Raw genomic sequence first — 16,406 nt, 5'->3', positions numbered from 1 at the left:
GACATCCAGAGCTCTGCAAAATCTGCCTTTACTGCTTTAAGGGCATTGAATCCCAATAGTAATGAGTTTCATAGAAGCACCTTTAGAAACACATAAGAGCTTCATCCAAAATTTATCAAACTTATAAGTACATGTTCTTGATTTTAATGGAATTTGGATTAGATAGTCAGGGAACTTAATGGAGCTGCTTCTGACATTTTGTGCAGTAACAATGTGCAGTTCAAGCCTCTGACCACACTTCAGCAACTTGAAACTCAAAAGATTTCAGTGTGGAAAGTCTGTGCTTCATTACCCTGCTTTAAGGGGAGGAAGCTTAATAGGTAATAGAAATGAGTATGAAAACTGCTTACTTCAGAACATTTCAAAGCACAATTTGTTGTAGTAATCCATTTTCCTTTCTAATGGGGACTTCCTTCCCAGACCTTTATGGATTGAAAAAGACTTCACCTCCCTAAACCCCCCAGGATATATTGAGATCAGAACTAGAATGCATTGGAAAGGGAAGTTTCTATTCCACAGAAACTTCATTATTTCAACATTAGATCCAGCTTCAAACCAAGACAAGGAGTTGACATTTCAAAGCTTTTCAGAGAGTAAAATACTCCCTAGACTTCTGATTCAAAAATGTTATTAAGTTATTTCAAACTATGTCCCCCAAACCATTACTCTGAGCTGTATATCGGAGTTCCTTGGCTTACCATGATGATGAAGTAGTGCCTTCCATGGTGCTTATTTCCATGATGAGGTCTTCAGCCACCTCTCGTCAGGTGAATATGCCCATAGGCAGTGTCTTGGCGACTTTTCTAGTTCTGCAGACTACTTTTCTGGCGACTTTTGTAGTTCTGCAGTCTACTTTTCTTGGTAGCTGGCCTGTCCTAGTGTCTTGCATCTTCAACATCTCTGATTACAGCCATTTTAAAACCATCCCTCTGTGTTTTGTTCATGCTGTGGGAGGATGCTGAAAGAAATAACCCTTGTTAACCCTTTGCAGATTTTTGGCGAGTGGTGACATATTTTCACCCATTCCATAACCTTTTTCAAGGACTTCTCTGCAGCCTTGATGGACAGTGAAAATAAAGCTGTGGAAATAACATGTTCTCAAGTCAGCCAAACTTCTGTTTCTTCCCCTCAGAGGCAAGAGATACTGCTCTCATGAGCTGTGTATTTTTTCAGGAGCACTGCAATATTTCCTTGTCTGGTCTTTTGCTGTCACAAAAGTCCAGCCTGCAAAATGTTTTCATATAAGAGCTACTAAAAACTCATATAAGAGATCTGGAGTAGTGTTTTTCGTATTAAAGCATCGGTGACTCCATTTCAAATACTAGCAATCTTTCTAGTGCATGTAATTACCTTCAAAAGATGGAAGAATTCCCCCAAGTAATGGGAAGAGGAAGAGGGAAGGAGGAGGAGGATGAGGAAGAGGAGAAGGAGAAGGAGAAGGAGAAGGAGAAGGAGAAGGAGAAGGAGAAGGAGAGGGAAAGGAAAAAAGAATAAATTTGGGGATAATTTTTATTTCAGGCATTGGTAATCACTCATAAATTTTTAATGAAAATATTCCGTATTCCCAGAGCTCTGCATTTCTATTTAGACAGATAATCTAACACAGTAAAGAAAAAATCTCTGCAGAGATCTTGGGAACAAATAGGAAATTCATTTAATTTCATCAAAACTTTTAATTGCATAAAGTTATCTGAGACACTGCCAAATACAGTAAGGTTAATATACATTGTGTACATACCACAGAAATTTTAGAAATCACAAAGGTCTCCATACTTCACTTTGCTCATACTTCCATTGAAACATGGCATTTCAAGAGAAGAAATATTTTTATGCTGCACACTGGTAATGGCTGTCCAATTCAAAAAAAGAAACAAACCATAATTAAACTTCCTTTCACACCTGAGATTTTTCTGGTGGTTTCCTCCACAAGTTGTGACCTAGCTCCAGATTGCTCAGTTTATAAATTAACTTTAATCAGGTATAGCCCATGGCAACATGTAAGCTGATGATTCATAAAGTTAAAAATGCTTTAAAGTAGTAAATGCTGGGGGTTTTTTAATTGGTTACCTCATACCTGGATTTAAAATCCAGCCAATTTCCTATCCAAACAGTTTGCATATTCATTTCAAAATAGGCAAAGGCATAAAGATATGTGTACCACTCTAAACTGCACTTTTCAGCAGATGTGAAAGGGAATTCTGACCTTTCTTCTGTTATCTGGGCTCCCCAACAGGACCCTTTTCTCTGTGGGTACTAGTGATCTCTAATGTACTAGAAGGAAAATCTGATTTGTAGGCAGTTTTCAGATCATGCAAATGATCCTTTTTACCCTCTTTTCTACACCGTGGCAATCATGGAAGTTAAAGCATACCAGTCTGCATATATCAAAGGTGGTTAAGCTCCTGTAGGAAAATTCTAGAAATAAAATAGACAGAAATCTTACACAGTACTATGGATACAATTTGTATATCTGTATTTGGAAGTTTTGTATGGAGCAATCACAGTGAAGATACGCTTATCTTTGCTTCCATTTTCTAACCATTATTTGTCATGATGTTTCTAATTTGTTAAAATGTCTCTTGCAGTCTTGGTATGGCTAGCTTTTCAAGGAAATGTGTCATTTTTGTGACTGTTGCTTCTTTAGGCTTCATTAATTCCCTTAGAGGGATCATAATATAATGTGTAAGCATAGGAGGCTTGACCCAGTTCTGACCTGGAAGAAGTAGGTAAAATCAAACAAATTTGATGATAGCTTTCATCAAGCTTGAATTATAATGATTTAAATTTAATTAATTATATTGTCAATATGACAAATAATCAAGGAAACAGCTATTCTGCAGCTAGTAAAATAATGATGTTAGAAATGGGAATTGAATTGCTAAAGGAAAATACTGGTTATTAAAGACTGCATTTTCATAGACAGATGAAGAGCAAACCCCAAAGTTTGACAGGTGAAGAGTCAAACCCCGAAGTTTATCTCACGCTAGCAAAGATGTATAACTCTGCACACTCAGATTTGCACAAATAAGAAATATTAGTCCATGAATGTTTTAATGCGCAAGTTACACATACAGCTTTTATGAGTCTTGATGATAAGTGCCCTGTTTGCTCTCATCATTTTTAGTTCTCAGATTTAACTAAAACTCAGAAATGTGGGAAAAATTAAAGCTGAAAAAACACTTTCTTTAAAATTCCCTGTGTTTATATATACATTCTGTTTGGCTAAGAGCCTTAGCACAACCTCATTAGAAGTTAGAGACAATTATTTGTTCATTACTTACTCTGAATGCCAGAATGCTAGAAGGCCTTTAATTTTCTAGTACTTAGAAAGGTAATTATAACATTGCAAGGACTTTCTTAATTTCTTAGATTTCTATTATTTATGTAAAAAATTCATAACTTGTTAGCAAAACTTAAAAGTTCAAACAAAAGGCCTACATTAACACTGTGTTAAACAGATAGTCCGCTCATTAATTTTAAATGTACCTAATTATAAATTACTATTTGATTCTTCTCAGAATAACAAGGTTTTTGCAAATTGAGAAACCTAGTTTATCTATTCAACTCTCAAAATTTTTAACCAAACAATTTGCATGTAGGAAATTTAAGAGCAGGTTTTACATTCATGCAATGACTCTCAATTCTTTTGTTGCAACCATTCCAGCCTTCTTTATCAGATCTTTTGCAATCTCTGAACACAGGCATTGACAGTGTGGAATGGGATTATTGTCAAATGTAATTAAATCCACATGACTTTCCCAGCTGCATAGCAGGTAAAATTTCAGAGGCGTGTTGCTATTGATCCATGTTTCTCTTCACTTTTATCTATCAGTCTGCTTCCTATCTGTCTTTTTATCTGTTTCAGGCATTTTCCTTTGCGAAACTCTAAGAAGTGAAATTTCTGATAGGACTCTGACCAAGAAATGTCCGCAATGCCCTAAAATAACAACCTCCAACAATACTCTTTTCTTCCTCTTAACTGCAAAAGCCATTGAGTACTAACCTGTTCCCTATCTCTCGCCTGACTTCAGTGCACACTGCCAGCCAGATTTGCTCAGCCTCTTTGATTGCTAAGGTACTTTATGGCCCTCTAGAGATGTTAAGAGGGAAATTTAGAGTAATTAGTTGCAGAGATGGATTGAGTAGTCAGTTGGTAAGTGCTCACGTTGAACTGCACATCTTTCTTTCTTGCCAGATTGTTGGCTGTGACCACCAGCTGGGAAGTGCTGTCAAGGAAGATAACTGTGGGGTCTGCAATGGAGATGGGTCCACCTGCCGGCTGGTTCGAGGCCAGTATAAGTCCCAGCTCTCTGCAAGTAAACGTAAGCTGTTCCTTCTGGTAGAGTGCCACCTTTCCCTTTTAGTGAAGTTTTCGTTTTTTGCAGGCTAGATTTCACCCCACTCTTTCTCGGGTACCTGAATAATTGTGTTCAGTCTAGTTGTCCCACAGGTGCTTGCCTCTTCAGTTAAAGCAGCCTTGCTCAGACTGCTGGTTGTGGGGGTGGACAGAGGCTTGTGGAAAGGTGTCCATCAGCATATTGCCCATCTCAGCTAGCTAGTTGCTTGTGAAGAGCAGGAGAGCAGGAGGAGGTGGCTGTATTGGCTGGCTGTGCACAGGACTTAGTGCACACTGCTCTGGACAGAATGGTTTATGCTGCTCTACAGCAGAGGGAAACCCTGAGGGGCTGGCTGGTGGTGCCAGCCTGGCAGAGTGCTGTCCCCAAGGCCTCTTAGCATCACGTGTGTCTGAATGCTCTTCACGGTGCCCAGTTCTACAGGGAACTGAGGAACCAAAGTTGTCAGAAAGTGCCGACACAGGCTTGAGAGAGATGTCTACAGAAAAACATGGCCTTTCCTGCATGCTGACCCAGCTTAACTGAGAGTGGTAAAGTAGCATTAGTGTGCCCCAGTGAGGGGGTTAATTTATCTTGAACCCCAGACAGATTTTTTCAATCTGTTTATAGCACGACAGATAGAGCTATAAAACTTTTGCGATGGGAGATAGGGTGTGTTCTGTCAGTTTGAAGGAAGGATTAAAAAGTATGTGTATTTTCATGTCTATGTAGACACACCTAAGGAATCACATGTGCTAGCCTGAAAACCTTCCCCCAGCCTTAGAGTTTAATTATACCAGCCCTCCCATTCTGGAGCAGCTTTGCAATTGCTGAATAGCACATGACTTTAAAGATTCAAATAGCAGTGTAATATCCATTGATGACAGTGTGTGTATACTTGTGGGTTCTGTAACAGGGAAAGCTGCTTTTTACAAAATCTTCTCTCTGTCAAAGAGTAACTGCATTGGTATGGAGCGTGTATAGCATATATGGAGCTATAGCACACAGAGCAGCTGATAGCACAGTGCAGGTGTGGCTCTGTGTTTGCTGAGTGAGGGGAAGGGAAGGGAAGGGAAGGGAAGGGAAGGGAAGGGAAGGGAAGGGAAGGGAAGGGAAGGGAAGGGAAGGGAAGGGAAGGGAAGGGAAACTATTTTGTATGAAGGAAAGAAAGAGGATTCTGAAGTGGAATTGTACATTAAAGGACAAAGGAAATAATTCACAAAGATTTAGGAATGGAATTTCACCTTGTTGTTAGGTTTTTTACAATGAGCAGGAACAGATTTGGAAATTTGAGTAATAGTGTTTGTGAATTTTTTTGGCAAATGTCTTTTCCTGTAGGAGCAATTAAATTTTTTTTTTAGTTGCTTTGTAAAAAGGTGCTCATCTCTTCTCTACTGAAGATAAAGTCATTAATATATTATGCACAGGAATAAATGTTAGTAAAACACAGTAACCAATTTCCAATGGTTTCCTTTTAAATGTAAAGAATGTTAAATAGATAATAGAGCAGATGACAGAGAGCACAATCTTAGACTGAGATAAATGTGAAAAAAAGTTAGAGAATGGATTTCTCAGACAAATTTGCCTGTATATAATTGATATGCAGAGCTAGGAAAAATGAAGATTTTGTGTGCAGTCTGTATAATGTGGCATTATTTCCTTCCCTGCTGTAAACATACATGTTTTTATGCAACACTGTGAACTTTGAATCTATGAATAGTGTCTTTTTTTAAATTGGGTTTTTAAAAATCTTAAAGAACCAGTTATGAATCCCCTTCACATGTGTGAATTAATATGATTTTTTTTTTTGTGGTTGACTTTAAAATGATTTATGTAAATGTTGTGGAAATTCGAGATTTTAAATGTTGAAATTGTTTCAAAAATCTATTGTGTTCATTTTCTGCATTTATCTTCCCCAGCTCTCTTGGCACTTCATCTGTGTCAGGATCTTTCTAATTTGTCACTATAAACATAAATACACAGGCAAATTTGGGATCAGGGCCTTATTCATTTTATTTATTCAGTCATTTAAATGACTGGATTCACTAGTTGATAGCTAAATTTCAAGTTATCTTTATAAAATGATCCTGGTTTTCTAGAATTATGTCTACTTTATCTGTGGTTTAAACAAGGGATTAAAAGACAGACTGCATTAGGAAAAGCATTAGAAAAATCAGAGACTATATGTACATCAGTGACTAGATATCAGCAGTGACTAGAAATTTGGCCTCACTTGGGAGTTTTGTTTCTCTAAGAATAGTATTCAATCTTGAGGACTGTTCTAGGGGTTGCACAGTTGACCTTTACTCCAGAGCTGCCCCAATAGTTTCTGAAGCTGTTTATATCTCAAAACCATTCCAAACACAGTCTTGAGCTCATCATAATAAAGTAATTTTCTCTCGGTGCTCACATCTGGTTCCCTTTTCCCTGCTGTTTATATCATGTAAAGGCATAAGAGAAAGAAATTCATAGAGCTTTTAAACACTTAGCATTTCCTACAGAAACAGCTTCTCCACTATTTATAGGGATAGTACACAAGTCCCAGTGGCTTCAGAGACAGAAACATAGTAGGGCAGGATGTAGTGTGATGCTGAATTCTAACCTACATTTTTAAGAAAAAAAAAGCACGTGTCTATGCTTTTGTAAGACCAATAATAAAAAAACTACAAAAACCTTCATTCATTTCAGAAATATTCTTTATTCTTAGGTGGTTTGGGTGGTTCTTTAGAAGTCTGCAGAAAATACGAATTTCTCTTTTTTATTTAGCATCTTCTTTAGGGAACTCTGTGTGTCCTTCCTATGAAGATAAGATGCGTTTAAGCAGGCTTCTCTGTATTATTCACCAAGAAGCTAGAGAGTTAGTCTGCTGATCACCTAGTGCAAAGTTGGTATTTCTCTAAAACAGGATTGACATCTACTAGCAAAGTAGAGTAGTTTATAAGCAACTTGTAGAAATTATAATGCTGTCTAGACATTCACCTAATTACTCTTGTTATGGCTGTCAAAAATATATGTGGTTCCAGATTTCTACTGAATATCAGTAGTAATTGGGAGATAGAAAAAACTCCATTTTTCATCATGAGAACTGACAAACCATTTGTCCAAAATCCAAATTAAAAATCCAAAACTAGAAGAAACTTATTTCTTATGGGAATCTGATTTATGTACATGACATTTAACTATTGCCTAAAACCTTGAACTTTCTTCTCAGCCCTGAGCCACTGTCCTCTCAGTTATCTGGGACCTTTCTTTGCTTCCCTGTGCACAGTCTCCGGAGAAAACCAACCACCTGTTAAAGCATTTTGTGTCTTTTCCACACAGCTGCTCAACAGTCTGTCTCTCTGCTTATTGTTGGGAAGAGCTGTGACTAAATGTTAGCCTGTTCAGTTTCACGTCTCCTCACAGGAAATGTCTCCTCCTTATCACTGTTAACCTCAGGAAATTATCCTTGAATCCCCAGTGCTTCTGCTTTGTGAAAGCAGGAAGAACTGTGATAAGCATAAATCCCACTGAGCTTTGCATTTCACAAAAAGCGTGCTAGGATTTCAAATGGAGAGCAACTACAAGATCAGGTGAAATATAGTCCTAGCAATATCCTGGGGCAGGAGATGCAGGCTGAAAATATAAGTTCACATGGGCTTTAAACTGTCCAGGTTTTCTGTGACATGTTAGTGAGTTGTAAGTCTGCAGCACAGAGTGTTTAACTGAGGCAGTCAGATATAATAATGGCATGGGACTGTCTTTAAATAAGGCTTGCATAAAGGCCATTCATATTAGGGGTTTTTTTTAATTGAAGTCACTGTTTTTCCAAACTCAGTCCAAAAACTGCTGTATATATACAGGAAAATGATATGTCATACTCACATATGTTGCTCCCCAAAATGGATAAAATAATTTATCCTACTGGGTATCTTGAATCTGAATGCTAGAATGGTACCAATAAAGCAGTATTAGAATATTAGTATTTAAATTTTTTTTTGGAAATTGAATCTTTGTCTTTCCAAATAGAAAATTTGAGTTATGTATTGATAGGAAAGATTCCTAGCTTTACTAATCAGTGGGGTATCAGAGATGTGGATGAGCAAAACATGTGTTGTGTTTAAGCCTAGTTACAAAAGACTTAGACACTGAAATTTTTGATAGTTTGAGAAGACATACCAAATCAGAACTCGAAAATGGGACATGCTTCAGAAGCACCTGAAAATTTAAATGGTCTTTATGTCCACACAACTTTTATGGCACTTTAAGAGACTGCTTACATTTCTGTCGCACTTCTGGGGTAGTAAGAGGCAACAAAGTGTGAGTATTTCATCCCATAAAGCTTTGAAATATGAGTGTCAAGAATTCCTATGCTGCATTACAGAATTTAAAATTTAAAAGGGTTCTGGTTCACAGGTTTTGAGATATGGTTTGGATGAATGAATGTATTGCTTAAAAGCTCCTGTTTCTGACAGTGTTTCCCCTCTCTGTTGGCTCTCTACTTTTGATATAAAATGACAACATCAACAACTATTTTGCTAGTAAGTAACAATCCTGATTTAACAGAGTTCCAAGAGTTTTCCCGGTTTGGTCTGGGCAGAAGTGTAAGATGCCAACTCATATATTTGAATGAAAGATAAAACGCTTTTAGTGTCTGAATTGACCTCACCTGAAAAACACTGTTTTGAGAGCAGATCTGTAGCTCTGCTAGAAGGCATTTCATAACATAGATGTGAGCAGTTCTAATGAAGAAATAGTGAAAGAGAGTTTTTCCTCTCACGTCTATCACCTTCTCACTCCCCATAAAAATCCTTTTCAGCATGCATACCTTTTCTTTCCCAACTTCCAGTTACATGGGAAGAAGGCAGAAAGGACAGGGAAAGGTGAATGAAATGTGCTGGTTAGTTCAGGTCAGCATTCTCTGGGCAGACCACTGGGCAGAACAGTAGGAGACCATCACATATCATGGATGGGATCATGGAGAAGCTGTGGGGTTTAAGTGGGAAAATGTCAAGTGAGAAATGGGAAAGCTATTCTGGTTAAATATCACAATAAGCTTATGCTTCTCTACCACAAACACTGATTCAAAATGCTTGAGAGTTTTAAGTGGAGTTGTGATGAAATAGAAACTTATTAGTTACTTATGAAAACCATAAATAGTTGTGAAGGAGTTGGGGATAAATAAGATGAACAGGTTTGGATTCTTCTAAGCAGAAGGTTCTTACTACATTTAACTAGTTCCTTTTCCAGATTTTTAGTAATAAGTCTTGGTGGTTTTAATTGATCCTAAGGTTTTTCTTTTGACTGCCTTGTAAACACCTATTTCAATGCTTATTTTAAAACAGATGGGAATTTCCTTGCTTATTTACTCCATGTGTTTTTGCATTCCCACAGTGGATGATACAGTGGTTGCTATTCCCTATGGAAGTAGACAAATTCGCCTCGTGCTGAAAGGACCTGATCATTTATGTAAGTAGAAGGAGTTGGTGTACCCTTGTTTAAGAGAGCCTTGGTAGCCTGCAGTGCTCTGTTTACACTGTGGTGTCTGGTTTCCCTCTCTCAGATTACTGATTTCAACACACAGATGAGTCCTGCTCTCAGAAGTTTTCCTCAGACCCAGTTATCTCAGTGGTACATTCTTTTCAAAGCAGACCTTGGCCAACAGTGCAGAGTTCTTTGGCCCTCCATAATTTTTCCGTCATTTCTGTTTGCTTATCCTTTGGCTGGCTCACTTGGTGTCAAGGGCTTTTGTTTAAAATTAATAAAGTACATACCACTGAGTGAAGAAATACTGAGAACAGTAAAGTATAAGCTTCCCTGCAGCTCAGCTCAGCCACCAAGCTGCTCATGACATTAACACATTTCTGTTATGATCTTTCTCTCTCCCCTAGATACACATATGCACTCACACTATGTGTGTGCACATGCATACACACACAAAATCACACTAAAGATCTGAAACTGCATACAAGAATGAAACCTTGTTCTTTAGCAGTGGTATTGCTCCAAGGAGTTAAGACCACTGAGTTCTGCTAGCCCATCATTTGGCTATAACATTTGGCTGCTTCATCTGTGTATCCCAGAAGCTGTATATCCCTCTTTCCTGGAAGGAGTCTCAGGATTTGAGAATATTCTGCTAGAGCTGAAGGCAAATCCATTTATTTAATGCATAGAAGTTCCTGGTACCCCTCTCTCTCATCTTCCAGTGCAGTAGCTGCTCACAAGCTGCTTCCTTTCTTATCAGCAGGAAATTAATATTAGAGTATTAGTAAATATGATTTACTGTCAGAATAAAACCCCAATCTGTACTGCTTGACCTCTCAGTAGCACAAATTATTGTAAGATAAGTCAGGCTACCCTTTCCCTTTTCCAAAAGTCTTTAGGAATTTTCTGCTGTACAGACAATTTACGTCTTCTGTGTTTGTCAGTGTAGGTACAAATACGAGTGTCAGCAAAGATGTGAAACACCAAATCATTTCACTGCCTTCCTATTTTCTTTCACCCAACAATTGTATACAGGATATCAAAATAAGTGATGGCTTACTAGGGCTGTACTATGGCTCCCTCCTTGTGTTGAGAAAACACTGAGTTCTTCAGATTTAAAGCTGTGCATAAAGACAAGCAAATTACAGGTTATAAACCAAGCAAAAAAATGTATTAAGTTTTTGTTAAAAGTTCAAATGCTGCATGTACGTCAACTTTAAGTGGCCCTTTGTGTATTCCTGAGCTGCTCCAGTATGGCTGATATTATTTTCCCAGTACATGACATGCACTCTTCCTTTCTCTCTTGTCTTCTTTTCTTATATAGATATTCTCTTCCAAGGTAGAAAATTTTGTCCTTTTGTTATTGTTTCAGTGAAATTGAGCTATAAAACAGCTCAGAGAGAAATGAGATTTTCTGGAGAGATGGATCTAAAGCTTCACTCAGGCCGTATCATATTTCATTACAAAAAGATTTGAATCAGCAAGGTCTGCCTTAGTCACTGGTTGAGATTTAGATTAACTGCACTGTGTAAACATGAATATGTCCAAATATATCTCTTTCTTGTTTCAGATGTCTCCTTGAATCTTTCTGTTCACTCATCAAAGGATTTTATATATGTATGAGCTACAGTCAGTTTCAGGGGGAGGGAGTATTTTCCCCTGTGAACTTCGGTTGTGGGAGAAGTCAATAGGAGGCTGATTATATATACACAAGTCTTAAAACCATCTTTATTCCTGATGCATGCAGCCTTGCCAAAAACAAATAGATGGCCAAGTGGATCACAAAGGAGGAGACTGGTATCACTGAAAACCAAGGAATTCATCCTTGGTTGATTATTACAGTGAAAATTCTTAGTGTACTGCCTCGGCAACTTCCTTCCTTAATTAGTTCCCTTAATCCATAATGAAAAGCAGTGAAATTACTGCAATTGCATTTTTTGTTCCCTAATTAGCAACTCAATACATGCAAATAAAACTTTTTTTCTTTAATTGTCTTTGAAAATATATCTCCATCATAGATTAATAGCATTCCTTAACTGCTTCACTGTGATAGAGTTTTTCTGCCTGTGTTCATAAATATATGTGAAAGGTTTGTGGCTTTGCAATCTTTCATGATGAAAGACCCTGTTGTTTTTAAATAACTACCAGAAACGTTTTATTGGTGAATGTGCTGTAAAGCATAATCTGGAGTTGGTGCATGATGAAACAGACCTAGTTTCTGACTGTTGACTTCTATTTAAAGAATTATCATTACTTTTAATATGACAATCAGAAGTAGCTACTACAAAACAGTAACTGAATTAATGCCTTTTTGGGGAACTGTGAATACAGAGAGAGATAGATGGAGAACTCAGGAGGGTTCAGTGCCCACGTTCCCCTTCTACTCCTCTGGGATGGGTCAGACTGCTTCTGGAGAGGAAATGGGATTGCTGTCATACTGATCTTTCTTTCCTGGATATCCTGCTTTCAGTTAAACGTCTACCACAACAACATATGGTTAGTGACCCACCTTTGAACTGCAAGAGGGTACAGCAACTTAGCAGTGCTCATGGGCCAAGGTCTGAGTCACGCTCCACATAGGAGCGTGACTTACTGAGGGTGAGTTAAACAACAGCAAATATGCCTAACAAGGAATGGATTAGTGTGTCTGGAAGAGAGTAAAAACATGACCTATGGGTGAGAAGGGGAATGTGAGCTAAAAGTCCAAGGTTTGAACAAAGACAAAAAGCAGATGGAAGAGAAAAAAGAAAAGGAAAGTGTGCAAATGTGAATAACTATGGGAAAAGAGTTGCAATATTACTAACTTTTGCTGTTGTTTGGGGTTCTTTTGGTTTGTTTTGTTGGTTTTTTTTTTTTCTGCTCTCAATTCAAATTGCAATGCTCTGGTTTCCTGACATTTTTTTTCTGTTTGTCAGATTTGGAAACTAAGACTCTCCAAGGTGTGAAGAGTGAAAACAGCCTCAGCACCACTGGCTCCTTCCTTGTAGAAAATTCTAGCATTGATTTCCAGAAGTTTCCTGACAAGGAGATCTTAAGAATATCTGGGCCTCTCACTGCAGACTTTACTATCAAGGTGAGGGTCATTGGTCATTGGTCATTGACATCTTAGAACATAAAGTAAGAACATAAAGTAAGAATATAAAGTAAGAACATAAAGTAAGAACATAAACATAAAGTAAGACAAGAAGTGCTAGAAAGATGAAAGAGATTTTTCTAGGTCTTAATTTTCCCATAGATGTTTATCACAAAGCCTAATCCAGGCTATCTCTTGAACTCTACATGTAATTCTTTATGGTTGTATGTCTGATGAAAGCCTCACAGGAAACTCCTAAGGAGAGAGAGACTGCATTTATGTCAAGAAAGGCATAGCCAATACATGCCCTAAAAAGAAACGATGAACTCATTTCAAGAAAAGACAGATTACTTTCTATATGCACTACTGAGGTACTTATAAATCAATGACATGCAGTTATCTTTGTCTGTGATAAGTGGAAAGATATGTCTTTGGCCCATAGTTCGTTGGGTGTATACTAATGTAGTTGCACAGAAGACTAAAAGAAAGTGAAAAGTCCCTAAGCTCTAAAATAAATGGATAACTTTGCTTGAGAAGTCATGGCATCATTTTGAAGTTCTGCTTTTAGTTGCACTGGCAAAAGGAGGAAAATTGTTTCTTCCCATTAGAGCATTTCTGGTATTCCAGGTAATATAAAACACATTGCTGGATGCAATGCAAACATTCTGTGGGAAAACAAACATACAAAAATGAACATTTGGGAGTTGCAATAAAATAAATCCTTTTCCAGTAGGTCCAAGGAACCTGAAGGATTTCAGCTGTAAAACTGCAAAACCTGTATCATGTCCAGGACTATGTAAATTTTTCACTGTGAGCCCCAGAGGCAGATGACATTTGCTTTAACCTAGAGCTAATGGCAGCTAGAGGTTTGAACAGTGAACTGGAAAATGTCCTAAGTGATTGTTCTGGGTTAAGCTGAGCTGTGCTGGAATGGGTTAGCTTGGGAAGTAGCACAGTCCTGCAGATTGTCCTCTGTCCATTGTGGTATGTTAGCAGCTGAAAAAGCAAATTAAAATTTTCAGAACTCATTCACAAGGAGAAACCTGGACTAAGGAATATCTTCCTTCCTCTTTGAATGGCAGAACAATGATGACTTGCTAAAATAGACCACAGTCACACTGTTCAATTCAAAATATCTAAAACTCATTTATCTCTTTTACAGATGATACAGAGATGGCAAACATCAGTGCAATGTAAACCATATTTCTCACTTTGTTTTATTTCTGCTGTCTGTGAATGTCTGGCAGACTAGTTATAATATGTTTGTGGGAAACAGCTAATCACATAGACCAATTGTCTTGCAATGGCAACAGGGGAGTTCTACTCTCTTCCCTATCTTTCCACGGTTGTCTTTTATGACAGGGAAAATACCTTTATCCCTTAGTGCTTGTATTTCCTTCTCTATCAAAGCAAGGTAAAAAGTGATGGTTAAATCAAAGGAGTACTCTGTATAAATGATGACAGTCCAACCAATGTGAGTGTACAAGTTGGCTAGGCATGGGAAACACAGACACTGCTGAATTGAGGTGAAATTATTTTGAGTTCTGCTATGTGTTTGTACCTTTGAAAGTCAAAGTAACATGACTCATTAGGTGTTAAATCTGTTGTCTTTTTTTTTTGGATATAGAAAAAGACACCAAAAACCCCTAACCCACTGTTCATGGTTGTAGGATCTTTTCTAAGATTAGAATTAAATTTTACATTGGATGAGGCACTAAAAAATTCTCTTCTCTTGAATCACAGTTCATTTTTAATCAACAGCTATAGAAGATACTTTGGCTATTACTTCATGCAACACAGATATTATTCTGCACTATTAAATTATTTTTCTAACAAGTTTTTTTTCTTCTGGGTGTTTATTTTGTTAGATTTTACCAGATATAAGCATGCACAGATGGGTGTTCAGCTGCATGCAATCCAAGATGCTACCTCTCAGTCATGTCAGGCTTGGAAATTGTTTTTCATACTTGCTTTATCCATGATGATTTTCCCTTCAGGTTTTGAAGTTAAAGTACTTTTCTTTGAAAAAATCAGAATAAATATTTCTCTGTGGTGTTAATAAGCTTTCTTTACAAAGTGGGATCTCTTTGGGTGCCAAGATTTACTTTCCTGGGCCAAGGCAGATTTTTATGCAAACAGATCTAAATGAATTTGTAGATGTAGCAGAACTCTAGTTTTAGAATCATTGTTCCCAGAATTATTCTTGTAATGCTTTTCACTTGACCCTGAATGCTCTTATTCAGACAGGTAAAGTTAGAACCTGGATATAATTCTCTCAATGTGAGAGCTGACACTTAACTTTCCTTATTGGTAACACAAAGTGCTTTAAAATTGCAAGAAGAAACCTCATGCTGTTCCTGGAGGAGCTGAGTTGTATAATTACTGGATTTCTTTACTGTGTAATAATCAATGGTACATTCCTCCTGTGCAAAACTCTTTGCAATCTTTTCACAAGATGTGTAAATAGTAGAAATAATTCAGTAAAACTGCTGTATTTAAAAGAAAAAAGTTGTTATCACAAAATTGAAGCAGGAGCAAAGCTTTTCATGTTCTTATTTTTTATACTGATCATTTGAGAATTATAAGTCTCCACTGTAAACTTTAATTTTTGAAAGGCAAAAGACCTGGCAAATGTGCCAGTAAGCTTAAGTCCCACTAGAACTACTTTTCCTAAATTCTGATGATTTCTCTGTTTTGATGTTTTCAGTACAAAATTCTGGGTCTCATGAACAGAAATGCTTCTTTCCTGTAAGAAAAATGTGTTGTTTGACATAATCCTGAAGAAATTAAGGTCCACTTTCATTTGGAAATCTGTTTCTGTGCTCTAGAGATAGGAGTAGTAATATCACACAGGGGGGTGTGCCCTTTATGGCAGAGCTGCCCCTGATCTGCTCTGTTGCTGGTGTAATGTTAATTCACTTTTCTGTGCTAAATCTTCTCTGTTGGTAGTGTACATTTCAGACCCTAAACGGAGAATCTTGGGTTACTCAGTTCATGTCATGCATCTGCTCTCCTTTGAGCAGGATGAGGCAGTACTGTCAGACAGGATCTACAGATGGCCATTTAATGAGAGCAGACATCACCTGATAACTGTAAAAATGAAATGCATTAGTGGCAAATATGAAATGCATTAGTGCCAGGCTTACAGGAACCACCAATAGCAGCTGCCAGGAAGAGTGAGGCTGGCACTCTGCTTCACAGGCTGATTGTTGCACAGCTAGGGCCTTAATCCTGTGGCTGAGGTGTGAGCCAGCAAAGACCATTGAGTTTAAAACAGGGTCTAGTGAAGGGCATTATCTAGGCTTGGGTTTGGTTTGGAGGATAAATAATTGTAGGCCTAAATCTAGGCTGGACTATTTTTATTTTGGTTTTAAATCCCTAGTATTGATGATGTAGTCGTAGTGTTTGCCCAGACCAAGCCCTTTGCATGAGGGATGCATAAAGTTGAATTGCACAAATGTTCGTCTGGAGGCTTTTAGAGGTATTTAGATTAGGATTGCATTGTATTGATGTTGTTTTTTTGTAGTGCTAGGACT

The 16,406-nt window shown here is 37.7% G+C and overlaps 1 protein-coding gene across 4 annotated transcripts in view; it reads left to right on the top strand.

The window, feature by feature from the left end:
• Positions 1-16,406, top strand: part of ADAMTSL1 (ADAMTS like 1) — a 391,950-nt gene that overhangs the window by 267,686 nt on the left and 107,858 nt on the right. For all 4 annotated transcript variants that reach the window (XM_071424947.1, XM_071424948.1, XM_071424950.1 and 1 more), the window contains 3 exons: positions 4,196-4,322; positions 9,708-9,782; positions 12,713-12,870. In XM_071424947.1, the coding sequence (XP_071281048.1) occupies positions 4,196-4,322; positions 9,708-9,782; positions 12,713-12,870 (360 nt within the window). The remainder of the gene's footprint in view (positions 1-4,195; positions 4,323-9,707; positions 9,783-12,712; positions 12,871-16,406) is intronic.

This window comes from Agelaius tricolor, unplaced genomic scaffold (genome assembly GCF_023055355.1).
Source record: "Agelaius tricolor isolate 1412-34295 unplaced genomic scaffold, bAgeTri1.0.p SCAF_4, whole genome shotgun sequence".
Classification (NCBI taxonomy): domain Eukaryota; kingdom Metazoa; phylum Chordata; class Aves; order Passeriformes; family Icteridae; genus Agelaius; species Agelaius tricolor.
Note: the sequence above shows the minus strand (reverse complement) of the source record. Positions and strands in the feature narration are given on the sequence as shown.